General features: G+C 36.4%; 1 protein-coding gene and 1 pseudogene across 6 annotated transcripts in view; one reads left to right on the forward strand and one right to left on the reverse strand.

The window, feature by feature from the left end:
- RNF38 (ring finger protein 38) overlaps positions 1–21,463 on the reverse strand; it is a 66,902-nt gene that overhangs the window by 14,766 nt on the left and 30,673 nt on the right. For all 6 annotated transcript variants that reach the window (XM_012769950.2, XM_012769948.2, XM_012769949.2 and 3 more), the window contains 5 exons: positions 9,052–9,219; positions 7,717–7,887; positions 3,082–3,243; positions 2,661–2,767; positions 561–645 (listed from right to left, as the gene is read on the reverse strand). In XM_012769950.2, coding sequence (XP_012625404.1) covers positions 561–645; positions 2,661–2,767; positions 3,082–3,243; positions 7,717–7,887; positions 9,052–9,219 — 693 coding nt within the window. The remainder of the gene's footprint in view (positions 1–560; positions 646–2,660; positions 2,768–3,081; positions 3,244–7,716; positions 7,888–9,051; positions 9,220–21,463) is intronic.
- Positions 3,386–3,896, forward strand: LOC105874284 (proteasome maturation protein pseudogene; annotated as a pseudogene).

The following is a 21,463-nucleotide window of genomic DNA, read 5'->3' on the forward strand; positions in this document are numbered from 1 at the left end:
TGTCATCAAAATTCATCATTTTCTCATTTGCATTCTCTCATTGGACTTTATTTTTCTGAGACAAAGTCTTGCTCTGTTACCCTGGCTGAAGTGCAGTGGCATCATCATAGTTCACTGCAACCTCGAACTCCAGGTGCTCAAATGATCCTCCTATCTCAGCATCCTGAGTAGCTGGGACTCCAGGCATGCACCACTATGCCTGGCTAATTTTGAGACAGGGTCTCCTCTTGCTTAGGTTGGTCTTGAACTCCTGAGCTCAAGCAATCCTTCTGCCTCAGTCTCACAGAGGATTACATGGTACTTGAGCTACCATGCCTGGCCTTTCTTGCTGAACTTGTATGTAATTCTAACAGAGTACCAAGGTCTACCTGCTCGTTATCATAGCTCTGTGGTAGTATGTGTTTAAATATCTTAGAGATGCCGAACACTTTTATGACATATTTGTACCTTGAAATGCACAAAATGTTTACCTAATAAATGATTAGATGAAAAGAGTTGAGTAGAATAATTCTTTTATGTACACAATGTTCTCCAAATTAATCCACAGTTCCTCTACTAACCTCATAATTTTCTACTTCTCCATCTTCCACATCCAATTCAAAGCTGAAAGTTGGGCCCACTGCAGGTGGCACTGGAAGCATTGATCTGTAATGAAAAAAACCACATTAGCATTGATATGTTAGGATATTTAATTCCAAAATAGGACAGGAAGGATAGAGGCCATTACCATAATTGATGAATGGTCAGTGTTTATTAGTGGCAACCTTTTAAAAGAGACTGATTTTACAAGCAGCAAATTATTAAAAATTAACAGTAAAAACATACCATACACAATCGCATAAAAAAAACCCATAAAATTAGGGGGAGAAATTTAGTAAGACAGATGTAAGACCTGTATAATGCTAGCATAACTTAAAGATGAACAAACAGAACTGTATCACATAAGCAAACTAGAAGACTCAATATAGTTAAGGTGTCAATTTGCTCCTCTAATTTAATCTATAGATTCTATATAATGTCTACCAAGATTGTGGCTTTTTTTTTTTTTTTTGTAGAAACTCACATGCTGATTTTGTTTTATTTATCTTTGGAGACAAGGTCTTGCTCTACAGCCTGGGCTAGAGTATAATGGCACCACTGTAGCTCACTACAACTTCAAACTGGTGGACTCAAGTGATCCTCCTGCCTCAGCCTCCTGAATATCTGAAACTACAGGTGAGCGCCACCACACGGAGCTAATTTTTCTATTTTTTGTAGAGATGGGGTATTGCTGTATTGCTCAGGCTTGTCTCAAATTCCTGTCCTCAAGCCATCCTTCCACTTTGGCTTCCCAAAGTGCTAGGATCACAGGTGTGAGCCACCCCACCTTGCCTGATTTTAAAATTTATAAGGAAATGCAAAAGAGCTTAAATAAAAACATTTTAAAACAAAGGTGGGAGACTTATACTATCTGACTTTAAGATAGAAAATATAAGTAAGTAGAGAAAGAGAGAGAGAGAGAAAAAGGAGAGGAGGGAGGGAACAAGTTAAAACTATCAAAATAGCGTGACACAGGCACATAGCCTTCTGATATAAAGATTACATTTCCTAGTTTTCCTAGAAGGTGATTACAGATATGTGGCTAAGTTCTGGCCAATGAAATATAGGCAGGGGTAATATGTGCAACTTCTAGGACATATCCTTGACAGAACAGGTAGACAGAGGGATTAATTTTTATTTTTGTTAGCTGGAATGTGGATGTGATGACTAGAGCCTAAGGATCCGTCTTACTTAGATCATGTAGAGGAAGAAGCCATAAAATTTTTATGATAGTAGGACCATTTTTCATAGTCATAGGGCTAACAAACCATCCTTGAATTGCCTACTTCTAGACTTTATTATGTTAGAGAGAAATAAATCACATATTTAACCCAAGGATGTTTCTGTTACAGAGAGAATTAATCCTAACAAATACCAAAACACAGAAATAATTTTTCTCCTTTACCCCCAAGAGGAATAGCATCAAAAGCTGGATAAGGCCGGGTGCGGTGGCTCACGCCTGTAATCCTAGCACTCTGGGAGGCTGAGGCGGGCGGATTGCTCAAGGTCAGGAGTTAAAAACCAGCCTGAGCAAGAGCGAGACCCCGTCTCTACTATAAATAGAAAGAAATTAATTGGCCAACTAATATATATAGAAAAAATTAGCCGGGCATGGTGGCGCATGCCTGTACTCCCAGCTACTCAGGAGGCTGAGGCAGTAGGAATGCTTGAGCCCAGGAGTTTGAGGTTGCTGTGAGCTAGGCTGATGCCACGGCACTCACTCTAGCCTGGGCAACAAAGTGAGACTCTGTCTCAAAAAAAAAAAAAAAAAAAAAAAAGCTGGATAATCAAGAGGGGCCAGCTGTAAAAAGGCAAAAATCTTAACCTTTTCCGCCCCTTGATTTGTTAAACCTGTTTTATGGCTCACCGATTTCTTGCTCCTCACTTTTTCCTATTCTTGTTCTAAGTTCTTTCTTTAACCTTTAACTGGCTCCCCCACCTTAACCTCTTAAAGTAAAAAGAAATAACAAGCATACCCCAATTATAGACCACCACCAAGATAACAAAATATTTATAAAGAAAAAAGAATCTCAAGGGTTTCAAAATTCAGAAATCATTAAAATAAGAAATAAAGAACTTACAACACATATGGTAGTAAGCTGGGATGATAAGGGGGAGGTGGTATTGGCTGCTGGGATCGGTATCTACTACGTCCTGTGAGCCTCCGAGGCATAAATGGAGGATAAGGCTGCAGGGGGATAAATGTTAAAAGGATTTAAGATCATTCTACATTTATAATCTGTCAAAGTCTCTTATTTTTTTAAAACCTAGAAAGTTGTTTACTGTTCAAGTGGTATTTAATATTTCTTAAATGTTAACAACACAGATGCAACAACCCATTTAAAACATATACTTAGGTGTACTTCTAAATATAATTTTCCATCTGAATACTTTAAAAATATATTAAAAATTCTAAACATGGTGAAGATTATACTGAAATACAACTCACAATAAACAAGTTGCCAAAGCAAGTAATTAATATAACAATTTATGAAAACTTACTACTCCAAAAGACACCTCCTGATGCAAAGGATCATGTGTTAAGAACTGCAAAGGAGCTGATGGAGGTAATGTTGGGGGATGGGCTGATGGAGGATACGTAAAACCTCCTACTGGAAGATGTTCTCCTAGGAGTTCCACTTCATTTTCTATCCTTTGCAGAGGCTGAGAAGAGAAAAATATTAATATACTTCCAATGTTTAGTAAGATTGTGCTTTATAATAATTAAACATTTTTAAAAACTCGGAAACATGTTTAAGCTTATGGATCTCTTGATATTCACATCAAGAAATTCATACAGGGAAGTAAGCGGCGGGGTCGGCTGATGGTAACTGGGCTGAGGAGCTGTTTGCAGAGCGTCTGAAGATGAATGCCAGAGGACTTGGATCTCAGCTAAAGGACAGTATTCCAGTTACTGAACTTTCAGCAAGTGGACCTTTTGAAAGTCACGATCTTCTTCAGAAAGGTTTTTCCTATGTGAAAAATGAACTTTTGCCTAGTCATCCTTTTGAATTATCAGAAAAAAATTTCCAGTTCAACCAAGATAAAATGAATTTTTCCACGCTGAGAAACATACAAGGTCTATTTGCTCCACTGAAATTACAGATGGAATTCAAGGCAGTGCAGCAGGTTCAGCGTCTTCCATTTCTTCCGAGCTCAAACCTTTCACTGGATATTCTGAGGGGTAACGATGAGACTATTGGATTTGAGGATATTCTTAATGATCCATCACAAAGTAAAATAATGGGAGAACCACACTTGATGGTGGAATATAAACTCGGTTTACTGTAATGCATTGTGCTGTTTTTGAAAATAGAGGGGCTGCATCTTGTTTATATAGTTGTCTTTTTACTGTAATTTGATGTATACAACATTAAAAGTACTGACATGAGAATTTTTGCAAACGTTCTATCAGTGATTATTTGAACTTATTTGGGTCTTTGGTTTATGGCCATGTGACAATCGAAAGCACTGAAGGGACATGATTTTAAAGTTCCTAATTTATATTAAAACAATAGCCTTTCTATGTCTTTAAAAAAATGTTGTTCCTGAATTATAAAATGGTCCACAGATTCCAATTTATCCTATTTTCTAGGTATTCCATAAATTTAATTTTGAATAACCATTATCAGTAGTTGAGTCTGTAAACTTTATAATAGCATCTTTTATTTTTTTTTTTGAGACAGAGTCTTATTTGTTGCACAGGCTAGAGTGAGTGCCGTGGCATCAGCCTAGCTCACAGCAACCTCAAACTCCTGGGCTCAAGCAATCCTCCTGCCTCAGCCTCCCGAGTAGCTGGGACTACAGGCATGCGCCACCACGCCCGGCTAATTATATATATATATATTAGTTGGCCAATTAATTTCTTTCTATTTATAGTAGAGACAGGGTCTTGCTCTTGCTCAGGCTGGTTTCGAACTCCTGACCTCGAGCAATCCGCCCGCCTCGGCCTCCCAGAGTGCTAGGATTACAGGCTTGAGCCACCGCGCCCGGGCTATAATAGCATCTTTTAGAATAAATATTTGTAATTGATTTCAGTGGCAACACTTCAAATTGAATGTAATATTTTTATCTTGTTTCAGTATAGTCCGTTAATACTCATAAGAATAATATTCAGTATATTGATACTATTTTAGAATTATAGCTATTCTCTGATTCTTTCAGGTTGAAAAGTATAAGTTCAGAGGGTTTGATTTTAGTCTTCTCTTTAAAGTGTAAAATTAAATCAGTCACCAAATGTAGGTTAAGCTGTTGTACTTCATAGACTTAATATGTATTTAATGTATTACCAAGCAACAGTGTTAAAGAAAAGTCAAACTAATTTTTCCTTGTTTTTAATTTATATATCGCAAAATGCTTAACTTTTTAAAAAAATTATTAGAACATTTATGTATACACATCCATGAGCTAATTCCATAGTAATTTATTTAAAAATAAGTTTTTACCATGGTTCTTTCTTGTAAGGTATTTTTTATGAACCCAGTATAGAAAAATTTACGATTTTTAGAACATTAGTGAATGGGTCATCTTTGACAATTAAAAAATATATTTTGGTTATCAATATTTTAGTAGCATCTTTTATTAAATAAGTTACTGATTTGAAACAAAAAAAAGAAAAGAAATTCATACAGGTGGACATACAGACTACAGTAAAATCTTCCTACCTTAATTTCAATAAGTCTCTGAAAAAAATGTCATCAAACATTTGCACTATCTTACTTTTTTCTTTTTCTTTAATACTTGAAACTTTAAAGAAAGACAAGAAGTCATCTAGTAACCCAAATACAAGAAAATTACTTTTTCAGTCAAGGGACCCTGACCTACTAAAAGGATTTTCAGACACTTAACATTTCACAGATGAAACAGAACATGGTGTGTATTTATAAATCAGAAACAGGGCTAAAGGAGATAAGGTACAGAAGACATTATACTATAGTAAAAAGATTATAGGCTTTGACACTAGACAGAATCTTGGTACTGTCACCAATCAGCCATGTGACTCTGAGATAAATTACTTAATCTGAACCTTGTATTGTCATCTGTAAAACTGACAAGTTCATGACCTACTTCAAAAGCATGCTGTTAACACTGAGATGATGTATGTAAAGCACACATTGCTATGCAAAGCACGTAGCATGTAGTTTTAAAAACTAAGTTTATTGAGAAATAATTCCCATACTATAAAAGGAGTACAACTCAATACATTTTAGAATAGTCAGAGTTAGGCAACCATAATATCTAATTTCAGAACATTTTCACCACCTCAAAAAGAAATCCCATACCCATTATCAGTCACTACCCATTTCCTCAAGCCATCTGTTCTCCATTTCTATGGATTTGCTTATTCTGTACATTTTATATAAATGGCACCAGTTCATATAAACAGAACCAAGAAGCTCGTGTCTATCTTCTTTTGCTTAGCACAATATTTTCAATGTTCATCCATTTTGTGAATTATATCAGTATGTCATCTATTTATACATTTTTTGAGATAAGGTCTCACTCTGTTGTCTAGGCTAGAGTGCAGTGGTGTCACCATAGCTCACTGCAACCTCAAACTACTGGGATCAAGCGATCCTCTTGCCTCAGCCTCCTGAGAAGCTGGGACTACAGGCATGCGCCACCACACCTGGCTAATTTTTCTACATTTTTTTGTAGAAATGGGCTCTTGCTATGTTGCTCAGGCTGGTTTCAAACTCCTGGCCTAAAGGGATCCTCCTGCCTCAGTCCCCCAAAGTGCTAGTATTACTGGCCCAAGCCACTTTGTCCAGCTCTTCATTCCTTATTATGGTTGAATAATATTACATTGTATAGATACACCACGCTTTATACATCTGTTCACCAGCTATTGGACATTTGGATTGTCTACTTTTTGGATATAAGGAAAAATGTACCTACAAACATTTGCATACACATTTTTGTGTTGGTGATTTCAACTCAATTCTCTTGGGCATATTTATATTTAAATGTAGTCTGACTTCCTCTCACAGTTATGTAATAGCAACACATTCAAATATAAGTAAATATTAAACCTTTAATTTGGAAGCTTACGCATGCTGCAGAGAAATCATGACTGCTGACACTATGACAACACTGGTGAACCTAAGTCCTGATTTAGCTATATGACTGAGAATCCAAATTTAGAAATAAATGATAGCTTAATTTTGCTTTAATCTTAAATTTCCAGATACTGGAAGCCAAGAAGGAGAATGTCCTGACATCATGAATCTTATCCTGATTACAAGAAAAGATTTTCTTGTATCTAACTTTTTAGATGAACACAACTTCTATCATAATTGCTTCTATAGTTTTCAGGAGAGCAACCAGGTAAACTCACCTTCTTCAGTACTCAGAATGGTACATAAATCCTTAGTAAAACAATGGTAAAGCTCTGCTGTAATAGACTGTTAAGTTCTTTTCCACAGAGCTGAAATCTTCCACTCTAACAATTTCCACAAGTTATCTTTCCTGTTTCCCCCATTAAGGTTCACCGTCTGAGCAGAAGGGGAACCTGGCCTACCTAAAAAACAACTGGATCTTTCTCCTGGGCCCTTCTTTGCCCTTATATAGTATTTATCTCCCCAAGACCCCGACAATATGTCTCTCAGCTATATTCTAGCTCCAGGACAAAATTAACTATGTTATTAGACTATCTCATCATCTTTTCATCAAAACACACAAAAACAGACCTTCATAAAAAGTAATTTGAGGCTCAATCACTCAATCAGAAGGGAGAATTTACTTGCCTAAATGAATTCAAGTATTATTCTAACAAGTAGCAACAATATTATACGATTTTCATTTTCCAACTTAGAAATACATAAAAGAGGAAAAACTAGTACAACTAAATAAAAATTTTTCTTCAGATTTACTTCCTGAAGAGTTGTAGATATGAAGGAATAACACAAATTTAAATTGGAAAACTGATATTGCAATAACTAGAAAAACTTAAATCAGGATAATTCAAGGTAAATATGTTTATACTAATTTATCTGTGAATTCCTTTAATTATTTTAAGAACTACATAAGAATGCCTAAGTCAGAGTGTTTAAATAGCAATAACTTACATCTATTAAATGTATCTACCTGGTCAAAACATTCTGGCAAAATTAAAGGCATAAGAATAGAGATACTTACTGATCGTGATTGCTGTGTTTGGAAAGGGACAAACTGGCCTGGTGGTGGCAAATGAGGAGGATGATGGGGAGAAAGGTGAGGAGGATGTATAAGAAATGGATCACTAGAAATAAGGGGTGGGAATGCAGCATATGGTACTGGCAAGTGCTGGACTGAACATGCCTGAAGCATCTGTAAAAGAAACCATTATTCTCTGGTTAAAAATATCAGAATATATTATTTTTTTTAAAGCTAGGTTAAAATCTGTCATTGCTAGTCCTCCCCTATAATCATACAAAAAATGTTTTAAATAACTTACATTAACAATAAAGTAGTATCATTTTGATCTACTAGTAAAGTGTTGGTAACTAGTAATTATTCTGTATTTTAAATAATTTTTACCACCAGTCAAAATACCTTTATTTTAGACTTTTTAACACCCATGAAATGGGGAGAAGTGTTGCATAGAAGAGGAATCTCTAGTTGCTTTAAGATGTAGCAGATGTTAGTTACTGCTATATCAATAAACTCTGCTTTTCAATCTTGTAGAAATTTTTTTTCCTAGAATTTTCAAAAGAGCACAACTCTCAACTAATTGCCTTATGCCCTTTCAGTATTTTAGTCAGCAAATTCAACGCAATGGTTCTATCACTGAGAAATTAAGCTTGTTTAGTCTGTTAAAGTGGCATTGGTATTGTACGTGTATGTTTGTTTTAATCTCACAGCCAGACCAGGTTATTAGTTATATTTCAATTTTGCCACATGCTTTTCCATTGAAGATATTATTGTCCTTAGATAAGTCATTCAGATCCTCTGGATTCCAGCAACCTCATTTGTGAAAGGAGGTTGGACTGAGAGTTGGTAGATTAAAGGATAAAGCATAAGCTTCAGAGTTTCAAAAAAAAATGAGTGTGAATCTACATTCCTCCATGCTAATTGTCTCTAAAACTTAAGTCATCCTGCTGAACACTAAGATTCTGACACTTAGGCTGACCCTCATCAGTCTTTAATCACAAACATCAAGCTTTGATTATAAACAGTATAGATATATGAGGAAACATGGTTTGACCCTCAGGATAATCAAATATGTATAATTTTATTAAAGTAAAAACATATCAGCTTTTAAAGCTAATTTTATTAAATGGTTACTGATTTTATTAAATGGATGATAACTGAAATTTCTGTTGCAATAAAATTGGCCATCTTCCTTGGAAGTGAAGCTATAAAGACAGTCTCTTAAATTTTGTTTGCTTACATAATGCACTTAGCTGTTCAAGAAGGCTGAGTCATAAATTAAGAAACGAAATCCAAGTTGGTGTACTGTGAAATCTACTGAGAACAAAGGCACAGACTTACTGGAGGAGGCACACTACAGACAGGGAGGTGTTGTCCACTGAAAACCACAGAGCATCCTGGGACCTGTTGTGTACTACAAGCAGGGATGTGCTGGCCTGTGCAGAGTGGAATCCCATGTGGTGCCACTGTCGTTACTGTATAAGAAACAGGGACTGTGCCTTGATGGAGCTATTGGGAAAGAAAAATAGAACTTTAACTGTTTAGAAACAACATGTGATTATTAAAAATTAACATTTGGTCTTTTATTGGTTCCTTTCTCAGCTGCACAGATTGCCACAATGTACCTCTTCAAAAGTTTTGACCAGAATACCATCTCTGTATAGGAAAGCTATTTCAAGAGTCTATACAATCCCTGTAGAACTGGGGCTAAACTCTTCCCTCAAGTGACTTAAAGCCCAGAAGAATAATGAATTGTGTTTTTTTTTTTTTTTTTGAGACAGAGTCTCAGTTTGTTGTCCAGGCTAGAGTGAGTGCCGTGGCGTCAGCCTAGCTCACAGCAACCTCAAACTCCTGGGCTCGAGCGATCCTTCTGCCTCAGCCTCCCGAGTAGCTGGGACTACAGGCATGCGCCACCATGCCCGGCTAATTTTTTTTTTTATATATATATCAGTTGGCCAATTAATTTCTTTCTATTTATAGTAGAGACGGGGTCTCGCTCTTGCTCAGGCTGGTTTTGAACTCCTGACCTTGAGCAATCCGCCCGCCTCGGCCTCCCAAGAGCTAGGATTACAGGCGTGAGCCACCGCGCCCGGCCTGAATTGTGATTATTAACTCTTTTAGCCTGACTTATAGAGCAGAAATTTTTTCTAAAAAGGAAATTTTTGGAAAAACAAAAGCTAGTATCTTCCTACCTTTGGTCACATTTAATAGAAAACACATTTTGTTTAGTTGAAACTATTAAAACAATGCAAAGCCCTATTTTAAAAAGTTAAACAATGTCCTTCCCTCCTGGATAATCTTATTCTCATCATACCTTTCTCTATGAGCATACAAACATGATTACACATAAATTGCCATTTTGTTTATTATATCGTATTGCAGATATGTCTTCAAGAGAGTTAAAGGCAAATTGTTCTTTTTGATACTTGCCAGATATTTCAAGTACTCAACATAGTCCTAACATTTATTAATGGAGATTCAAGTCTTCACTCTTTTGTCAGTACAAACACAATTGTAAAAAATGCCATTGAAGGCACATATTAGTTTTATTTATCTCAGAGGGATTACTGGATAAAGGGTTAAACATATTTTAAACTTTTACAGATACTGCCAAATCACCTGCAAAAGGCTGAATGAAGTTATACTCCCAAGAATAAAATAAGAGAGCCCATATTTACCAGGATCTTCACTCAAGGTAGACATAATTGCATTATAAGCACGCTTATCTATCTGAAGAGTTGAAAAAATGTCAGCAGCATGCTTGCTTTAAATTTGCATTTCTGATTAGAGAGGTTGAACATATTTTAACAACATTTATTAACCCCTTTAGATTTTCTCTTCTTTAAATAATACATATCGTTTGCTCACTGCCTACTTTCTACTAGGTTTGTCATAACCATTTGTAGCTGGTTTACATTTAAAAGGTATGAATCTGGCTGGGTGCATTGGCTCATGCCTATAATCCTAGCACTCTGGGAGGCCAAGGTGGGTGGATCATTTGAGCTCAAGAGTTCGAGACCAGCCTGAGCAAGAGCAAGACCCCATCTCTGCTAAAAATAGAAAGAAGTTAACTGGAAAACTGAAAATATATAGAAAAAATGAGCCAGGCATGGTGGTGCATGCCTGTAGTCCCAGCTACTCGGGAGGCTGAGGCCGAAGGACCGCTTGAGCCCAGGAGTTTGAGGTTGCTGTGAGCTAGGCTGACACCATGGCACTCTAGCCCAGGCAACAAAGTGAGACTCTGTCTCAAAAAAAAAAAAAAACAACAACAAAAAAACCAAGATATGAATTTATTGCTTGTCATGTGTAACAAAGATATGTTCCCAGTCTATGTTTTAACTTTCAATCAAAACCTTTATTTAATGGTATATTTTTGTCATTCCTTAGCTTATATTTTTTTAATGTAGTCAGAATGTAGCTTTTGGATTTCCTTTATTGATGAGGTTATACAAATAGCTCCTATACTTTCTAATACTTTTATTTTTGAACTTATATTCCAACTAAAATCTTGTTTTTGTTTATAGTGTAAAGTAGGGCTCTAATTTTTCCTGCACATGGATAGACAATTATACCTGCTTCATTTATTAAACCACCCTTTCCTCTAAACTGAAAAACCATCTTTTTCCAGAGTTCCCACATTGTTCCTGGACCTATTTCATGCTGTTTTAGCGACACTATCTTACTAGACTAGTATCTTGTATGACCATTTCTTCTTCTCACCATACTTTTTTTTTTTTTGGAAACAGAGTCTCACTTTGTTGTCCATGCTAGAGTGAGTGCCGTGGCGTCAGCCTAGCTCACAGCAACCTCAAACTCCTGGGCTCAAGCGATCCTACTGCCTCAGCCTCCTGAGTAGCTGGGACTACAGGCATGTGCTACCATGCCCGGCTAATTTTTTATATATATATCAGTTGGCCGATTAATTTATTTCTATTTATAGTAGAGAAGGGGGTCTCGCTCTTGGTCAGGCTGGTCTTGAACTCCTGACCTTGAGCAATCCTCCCGCCTCAGCCTCCCAGAAAGCTAGGATTACAGGCGTGAGCCACCGCGCCCGGCCCTCTTTTATTTCATTAACCATACTTTTATTTCATTAATTTTGGAGGCCATTTTCACATATTTATTCTTGTACTGGTATTATAACTATTAAATTTTATGTTATTTTACAAAGGATCCAATTTTATATTAAGCCCTTTCATCCAGGTACTTTATGCCACTATGTTCTACACCACAGTTCTGTCCTTCAAGAAGAAATTCACTTTCTTCATAAAGATATATTCTAAATTTATTTCCTCAAAGTTTGAGGGTTTTGTTACATTGTCAATAGATTATTTTTCTCTATTTGCATGTCAGATTGGCTACTGTTAGTACCAAGATACTAATTTTTATTTATCTTGACTCTAGCAACCTTATCAACTTCTTGATTCTAGTATTTTTAAAAATTAGAATTTCTTTCTTTCCCTAGGTATACACTACATGTTGAGTATCCCTTATTTGAAATGCTTGGAACTAGAAGTGTTTCAGATTCCAGATTTTTTCAAATTTTAGAGTATCTGCAATTATACTCACTGGTTCATATTCTTAATCTGAAAATCCAAAATGTTTCAATAAGCATTTCCTGTGTGTGTTAAGTCGGTGCTCAAAAAGTTTTGGATTTTAGAGCTGATTTTTGGATTAGGGATGCTCAATTTCTGTAACTAAGATTCAACCCAATTATTTATTTTTGTCTTTTTGCATTAGTAAATTAGAACCTTCAAAAATAATGCTTATAGGTACCTTATATCTGATTTTAATGGAAATGCATGCTGAATTTTACCAATAAAATTAACTGATTTTTGATAAAGTCTGTCATACTTTACCATAGTTTATTGAATTTAAGACACCAGATTTCATTTTTCTGATGTACTAAGAAAAATTCTTCCAATTAACTGACACAAGACTTGGTGATTTAGAAATTTTACATTTATAAATTTACTAAAAACGCTTCAGTTGATACCATGTAACACTTGGGCATTCATAAGAGGACAATATAAGTAAAATAAAGTGGTTAGTCCCAATATTTTTTTTTTTTTTTTTTTTGAGACAAAGTATCACTCTGTAGCCGGAGAGTGCAGTGGTATTATCATAGCTGACTACAACCTCAAACTCCTGGGCTCAAGTGATCCTCCTGTCTCAGCCTCTTGAGTAGTTGGGACTTACAGGCATATGCCACCATACTTGGCTAATTTTTAAATTTTTTGTTGAGCCATAAACAAAGGCTTGTCTCCTGGCCTCAAGCAATCCTCCCACCTAGGCCTAACAAAGTGCTAAGATTACAGGCCTGAGCCACTCTGGGCAGCCTGAATCACTTTTCAACTCTGTGTCAATGTCTGTTTTTTTCCACAAGAGGTTCAGAGCTATGAAGGGTGTTGGTAATACAACATTTCTTAAAGTAATCCATTAAAAAAAAAAAAAGCTATTTTGTGCTACCTTCTTTAGTCAGGTTTGTAATTATGTAAAGCTGGTCTACTTTTGACTCATGCTTGGAGAATGATGTTAACTCCACTCCTCCCCAAACACAATCCACCTCAGGCTTCCAAGTAGCGGGGACTACAGGTGTGCACCACTCATGGTGACTTATGAGGAATACAAAGTTATCTAAAAAATTGACACAGAAAGCTACTATAAACAATCTAATATAAAATTTTTTTGTGAACATGTGCACTCAATTCTCTTGAGTACACTTAGAGTAGAATTGCTGGATTACAGGGTATTGCTGTCTGACATGATTAGAATTTGCCCAACAGTTCTCCAAAGTGATTATCACTTTTTACTTCCACCAGCAACAGAACTGTCAGTCTTTTTTAGTCTCCATGGTGGATGTATAATGATAACTTATGACATTAGTGTGCATTTTCTTGATGATCATCTTGTGGCCTTTTGTATGTTTGCTGTGTTTGTGAAATGCCTTTTCAAGTCTTGTGCCCATTTCAAAAAATTTGTCTTTTAAAAAAATTTATATGAGAGTTCTTTTCATGTTCTGGATCCTAGTCTTTCTCCAATATGGTACTATGAATATTTTCTTCCAGGCAGTGGCTTACTTATTCATTTTTTAAATGTTATTTTTGATTTTAATGGAATATAATACATTGTGTTTAAACAGTAATTATTTTTCCTATTTAAGAAATCTTTGCCTACCTCATGAAGACAATCTTTTTTCATTAATAGTTTTATCTTTCACTTGGATCTATAACCCAACTTGAACTAATTTTTGCATGACATAAAGTAGGAGCCAAGGTTCAAATGTATGCAGTTGTTCCTGCACCATTACTAAAAAAGACCTTTTCTTCCTTGCTTCAATTCCTTTGCGGCATCATTGTCAAAACATTAAGGGACGAATATGTTTAAGTCTATTTCTGACAATAATAAACACAATTTTTTTTTTTTTTTTTTTGAGACAGAGTCTCACTTTGTTGCCCAGGCTAGAGTGAGTGCCGTGGCGTCAGCCTAGCTCACAGCAACCTCAAACTCCTGGGCTCAAGTGATCCTTCTGCCTCAGCCTCCCGAGTAGCTGGGACTACAGGCATGCGCCACCATGCCCGGCTGATTTTTTCTATATATATTAGTTGGCCGATTAATTTCTTTCTATTTATAGGAGAGACGGGGTCTCGCTCTTGCTCAGGCTGGTTTCGAACTCCTGACCTCGAGCAATCCGCCCGCCTCGGCCTCCCAGAGAGCTAGGATTACAGGCGTGAGCCACCGCGCCCGGCCAATAAACACAATTTATTTAAGTTTAATTTATCAATAGTTCTATGCATAATTGCTTTTTCTGTCTTACAAAACCCTTCCCTATTGAAGGTCATGCTATTCCTCCATTACTTTCTTAAAAACTTATAGTTCTGCCTTTAACATTTAAGTCTTTAATTTACCTGGAATTGACTTTTGCGAATGGTATGAAGTAAAAGATCTAGTTTTACATTTTCATTTGGATACCCAATTGTCCCAGCATCATTTACTAAAAATTCTGTCTTCTTTAACTGATTTGCAGTTATATATCAAGTCATATGTCATATATACAGAGGATACATTTGAGAAATGTGTTATTAGTTGATTTTGTTGTGGCAATATTGCAGTGTACATACACACACTAGATGGCATAGCCTATTGCACACATATGTTATATGGCATATAACCTATTGCTCTTAGGCTGCAAACCCATATAGCACGTTCCTGTACTGAATGCTGCAGGCAACTATAACATAATGTTAAATACAGCTGACCCGTGAACAGGTCTCAACATGTATAAGGTCCACTTATACACAGACTTTTTTCAATAAAAGTGCCTACCACTCCTGCCTCTTCCACCCCTGAGACAACATGACCAATCCTTCCTCATCCTCCACAACATGGAGACTAAGATGAAGACCTTTATGATGATCTACTTACACTTAGTGAATAGTAAACATATTTTCTATTCCTTATGATTTTCTTAATATTTTATTTTCTTTAGCTTACTTTATTGTAAGAGTATAGTATATAATATATACAATATATAAAATACATGTTTTATATATAAAACATAAACCAACTGTTTATGTTATTGATAAGGCTTCCAGTCAACAGTGCTATGAGGGGTGTTTCCCCTAACCCCTGCACTGTTCAAGAGTCCACTGTATTTGCATATCTAAACATATTTAAACACAGAAAAGGTACAGTAAAAATACTGTATTAGCTCATTAAGTATTGAACGTATGCATTTCCTTAAGTACTAAGTTTGACAGTTGATATGTCTGACATTTCAATTTGACACTTTTTTTTCCCTATTGTGAAGTACATCCTCAGTCTTTTAAACACACATTTTGGCTTGTGACTATCTTTCACATCTTTTTTTAGAGCCATTTTTGCGAAACCATGGGTAAGTAAAAAATTCATTGTCATTTTTTAATATGAGTTCCATCATGGAACGAATGCAGTGCAAACAGCTCAAAATATCATTGAAATGTTTGGGATGGATGTGCCTAATGAATGCACAGTATGTTGATGGTTTGAGAAATTTCATTCTGATGACTTTAATTCTGAAAGTGAGCCATGTGGGTGACCTGAGACCAATGAGGATAATGATGAGCTGAAAGCTGTAATGGAAGTGAATCCATCTCACCTATGCATGAATTAGCAGCCAGGTTTGATGTTACTATTCCAACAATACTGGACCATTTGAAACAAATTGGCAAGGTAAAGCAGCTGGACAGATGGGTACCACGTGAATTAAACGAGCATCAGAAGAGAAATCGTCTGGAAGCTTGCCTTTATTTACTGTCACCACATAAATAAAGGTGAACCATTTCTACACCATAATGTTACATGTGATAAAACACAGATTCTTTTTGACAGTTGTAAGCGTTCAGCACAATGGTTGGATAAAGTGCCAATCACAGTCCAAAACCAAATATTGATCAAAAAGAGGTAATGGGGTCTATTTGGTGGTCCAGAACTGGCATTATCCACTACAGAGTCATGAAACTGCGTCAACCAACTACTGCAGATGTCTACTGCAATGAATTGGATGAAATGATGAGGATGCTTATGATTAAGTAGCTGAGATTGGTCAACAGAATCAGGATAATCATCTTGCAAGACCACGTTACAAAAAACAATGCTGTTCAAACTATAGAGGCTGCACTTGGAAACTCTCCGTCAACCACCATATTCACCAGACCTTGCACCAACTGACTACCACTTTTTCCAGGCTTTGGACCCCTTCTTGCAAGAAAAAGTATTCAATTTTCAACAAGTTGTGGAAAACGCCTTTTACGATTTCATTGCCATTCACTCTCCAGACTTCTTCGCTGCTTGATAAACAAGCTACCCTTAAGATGGCAAAACTGTCCCAACAGTTTAGATGCATAATTTGATTAATTGTACTGCTTTTTGAGATACAATAAACTAAACTTCTGATTCAAAATTGGACATTTCATATTTATTTTATTTTTTTTTTTTATTTTTTTTTTTTTTTTGAGACAGAGTCTCGCTTTGTTGCCCAGGCTAGAGTGAGTGCCGTGGCGTCAGCCTAGCTCACAGCAACCTCAAACTCCTGGGCTCAAGTGATCCTTCTGCCTCAGCCTCCCGGGTAGCTGGGACTACAGGCATGCGCCACCATGCCCGGCTAATTTTTTTTTTATATATATATCAGTTGGCCAATTAATTTCTTTCTATTTATAGTAGAGACGGGGTCTCGCTCTTGCTCAGGCTGGTTTTGAACTCCTGACCTTGAGCAATCCGCCCGCCTCGGCCTCCCAAGAGCTAGGATTACAGGCGTGAGCCACAGCGCCCGGCCTACATTTCATATTTAATGATCTAATATAATCTTACAGGACCACCACTGTTGACTGTATTTGTAAATGTATTGGTTTATTCTGGGCTTTATATTCTATTTCTATTCTATTCTATTTTATAGCTTATTTGTCTATGTTGGCATAAATGCCTTCATTATTATTAGCTTTATAAAAATTCTTAATAATTAGAAGAGACTACCTTATTCTTTTTGCAGCGAACAGTGGTACTCTATTGTGGTGTGAATTAGAGTCACCTCGAAGGCTTGGTTTTTTTTTTTTGTTTGAAGGCTTGGTTTTTTTTTTGTTTTTAAATATACAGAAGGAACATTTATTTTAACATTTCTAAAAGATATTTCTCCATGCCTGATGATTTGATATAAAAATCAAACCCATCATACATTCCCTTGGAAGGCTTGTTAAAACAGGTTGCTAGGTTTCACACCCAGAGATACCGACTTCGTAAGTCTAGTGTACAGTCTGAGAATTTGCATTTCTAACAAATGCCTAGGTGATGCTGCTGCTGCTGCACAGTTGACTGAGGTCATACTCTGAGAACCACTTGGTCTATACTCTAGACCAGGATGTCAGTGGGCCAGTTATTTCTTAAAGAGGCAGGAAGTGACTACTTTAGGTTTGTGGGCCATCCTGGTCTTTGCAAAAATTAGCCATAACAATAGATAAACAAGCAGGCTGGTTATGGTCCAATAAAACTTTATAAAAACAACCAGCAGTAGTTTGCTTTCTCTTGCAATAGGCTATTCCAGTCCTTTAAACTGCCATAGAAATTGCAGAATCTCTTCTCAAGTTACACCAAAAATCCACTGAAAATTTATTTGGGATTACACTAATTCTATGTATAAATTTTGAGAACTGACAGCTTTTACAGATCAAATCTCTTATCTTTTAAATAAGTTTGCTTTAAACTCACTCAACAATGTTTTATCATCCTTTGCATAGTGGTCTTGAACCACTTTTGTTAAGACTGATCTTTCTTTCTTATTACTTCTTTCGTATCTACCACCCAGCAGCAAAAGCTATTAAACTATAGCCAATCTACCCCCATATACCTCTTCATTTCCTGTATTTTGTTGAGGCAAATCCCATTTAAAAAAATATTTTAGTATGCATTTCTAAAAAATAATACTTAACAATATCATTATTATATCTTTTAAAAGTTATTTATAATCAAATATATTGTCAATGTTAAGAATTCTAATTATGTCGTTAATATTATAAATGATTTTATATTAAAAGTTTTTTCCTTTTTCTAAATTAGTATACAAAAAAAAGGTTAACATATTGTAATTGATTGGTATGTCTGGGTTGTCTTACTGTGTATGTATTTTTAAAGTTTTTCATTTTTTGTTTGATTCTGGTATAAAGAAACAAACTAACTGCTTCATATTTATTGTTGTAGCATTTCAACCTGTTCAATTCTTAATTCTAACAATTATCTAAAATGCTTTGGATTTTCTATCCATTAGCTTCTTTTCCTTTTTTTTTTTTTTTTTAAGACATCTTGTTCTGTTGTCTAGGCTGGAGTGCAGAGGTGCAATCATAGCTCCAACTCCTGAGATCAAGTGATCTTCCTGCCTCAGTGTCCCAAGTAGCTAGGACTACAGGCACATGCCCACCATGCCCATTTTTTTTTTTTTGAGACAGAGTCTCGCTTTCTTGCCCAGGCTAGAGTGAGTGCCGTGGCGTCATCCTAGCTCACAGCAACCTCAAACTCCTGGGCTCAAGCGATCCTCCTGCCTCAGCCTCCCGAGTAGCTGGGACTACAGGCACGAGCCACCATGCCCGGCTGATTTTTATATTATATATATTAGTTGGCCAATTAATTTCTTTCTATTTTTATGGTAGAGACGGGGTCTCGCTCAGGCTGGTTTTGAACTCCTGACCTTGAGCAATCCGCCCGCCTCGGCCTCCCAGAGTGCTAGGATTACAGGCGTGAGCCACCGCGCCCGGCCCCATTTTTTTTTTTAATGAATTTTTTTTTTTTGAGACAGAGTCTCACTTTGTTGCCCAGGCTAGAGTGAGTGCTGTGGCATCAGCCTAGCTCACAGCAACCTCAAACTCCTGGGCTCAAGCAATCCTACTGCCTCAGCCTCCTGAGTAGCTAGGACTACAGGCATGCGCCACCATGCCCCGCTAATTCTATATATATTAGTTGGCCAATTAATTTCTTTCTATTTATAGTAGAGATGGGGGTCTCGCTTTTGCTCAGGCTAGTTTTGAATTCCTGACCTCAAACAATCCGCCCACCTTGGCCTCCCAGAGTGCTAGGATTACAGGCGTGAGCCACTGCGCCCGGCCACCATGCCCATTTTTTTAACTTTTGGAGAGATGGGAGTTTAACTATAATACGCAGGGTGGTTTTCAACTCCTGACCCTCTCAAGCGATCTTCCCACTGTAGCCTCCTAAAGTGATTACAGGTGCGAGCCAATGCACTTGGCCCTTTTCCTATTCTTAAACTTTCTTTTTCTTGCCTTATGTCGTAGCTTAGCCTATAGAATAATACTAAATAGATGTGGTGATAGTGATCATTCTGGTTTGTTCCCGATATCATCAGGAAAGTGCTCAAAGTTTCACCATTAAATATGATGTTTGAAGTAGGTTATCTGAATTTACTTTTGGTCTGTTTCTGTTGGTTTTCATTTATAGTCCTTTCTTCATGCATAGAGTTAACTCTGTTTGCTGTTCTTGAAAAATTATTTGGGGGAATTCTTTGAGAACTAGAATAAAAGTTCTTTCCTCCAGGGAAAGAGCATTTGTCTCTGATTTCTAGGCCCCTACAGTCTCAATTACTTTAATTTCACAGACTAGTGTAAATCTGAGTTGCAAATTTGCTTCTGGTCACTTTTATCCTAGGGATACAGGATTTCGATATAGGATGGGACTTCCTTAAACTTAAGCGGTCTTTGATTTCTGTCCCCTTTGCCTCTTGACAGACTTAAAATTCAAGTTCAAGTTTGCCCAAATGAACAAATGCCTTCAAGACAGAACTAGCATCCTTTCCTTCCCTTAGATTTTGGTCCAGCAACTCCCTCTGATGTTTTGATGCTTTTAAGATACTGTTAATATTTTATCTCACGCCTCAGCTATCCTCAAGCAAAAACAATCCTTTCAATAACTTTTGACTACCACTTCTGGAAAAGCAAAGTCCTTTTCCCACTTTATGTAAGAGCTTTTATGAGAAACTATGGCTAAATTTTATATTTCTTGTATCATTAATAAAATATTTTCCTTTATAGTGTTGATGAAACCGATTACCTTGAAAGATTTTCTAATATTGAACTCATCTCGAATTGTTAGCATAAACTCCAGTAATCATTCTTTTAATAATTCCAACAGAGTATTCTTTTAATATTTCACTAGCTACGGTTTATTTAAAACATTTGCATCTGTATTCAAGAGGGAAACTAGTTGATAGCTTTCTTTTGTTGTACTGACTATGAGGTTTCATTATTAAGATTGTGCTAGCTTCATAAAATATATTTAGATGTTTTCTATCTTTTTCTATGATCTGGAATAGTTTAAATTGAAATTACCATTTCTTTAAAGGTTAGTTAAGAATTCAGAGTAATTTCTAAAAACAGATGTATTTTCTAAAGACAGATTTTTAAAGCAGAAGACCTAGTCTGCTCAGGTTTTCTACTTCTTGGTCTGGTTATTTATATACGTAATCTTTTTAATTTTTCAATATGTAAACCCAACACATAACATGACACCCTCACCTTTTCTGAAATGTAGCCTTTTTCTTTTCTTTCTTTGGTTCCACCCCTAACCACCACCCCTCTTCCCTTCACTTTAGCACCCACCTCCTGAGGCTAATACACATTTTTCCATATTTTTCTGTGTTCCCATAGTCCTATGTATATATACATATTATGCTTTACAAAATGGGACTTTGTAAATACTTTTCTCCATTTCATTTTTCTTGCTCATAACGAGGAAGAAAAATATAAAATTATTTTTTTGTTATTTTATGTGCATAGTTTTATCAGTTTATGGTCACAAATAATGTAAACTAGAAAACCAAACACATTTCTTTTTATAATTTACCACATGGTAATTCTTTAAAAGTGCTTCAGGAATATAATAAAAATGTATTTATTTATTTTTTTGAGACAGTATCCCTGTGTTGTCCAGGCTAGAGTGCTGTGGCATCAGCCTAGCTCACAGCAACCTCAAACTCTTGGGCTCCAGCGATCCTCCTACCTCAGCTTCCTGAGTAGCTGGGACTACAGGCACATGCTACCACGCTCAGCTAATTTTTTCTATTTCCAGTAGAGATGGAGTCTTGCTTTTATTCCGACTGGTCTCTAACTCCTGACCTCAAGTGATCCTCCTGCCTCAGCCTCCCAGAGTGCTAGGATTACAGGTGTGAGCCATTACACCCAGCTAATAAAAATGTCTTGACAGAAGAATGGCATCTGGGTGA

The sequence above is a fragment of the Microcebus murinus genome, chromosome 12 (genome assembly GCF_040939455.1).
Source record: "Microcebus murinus isolate Inina chromosome 12, M.murinus_Inina_mat1.0, whole genome shotgun sequence".
NCBI lineage: Eukaryota > Metazoa > Chordata > Mammalia > Primates > Cheirogaleidae > Microcebus > Microcebus murinus.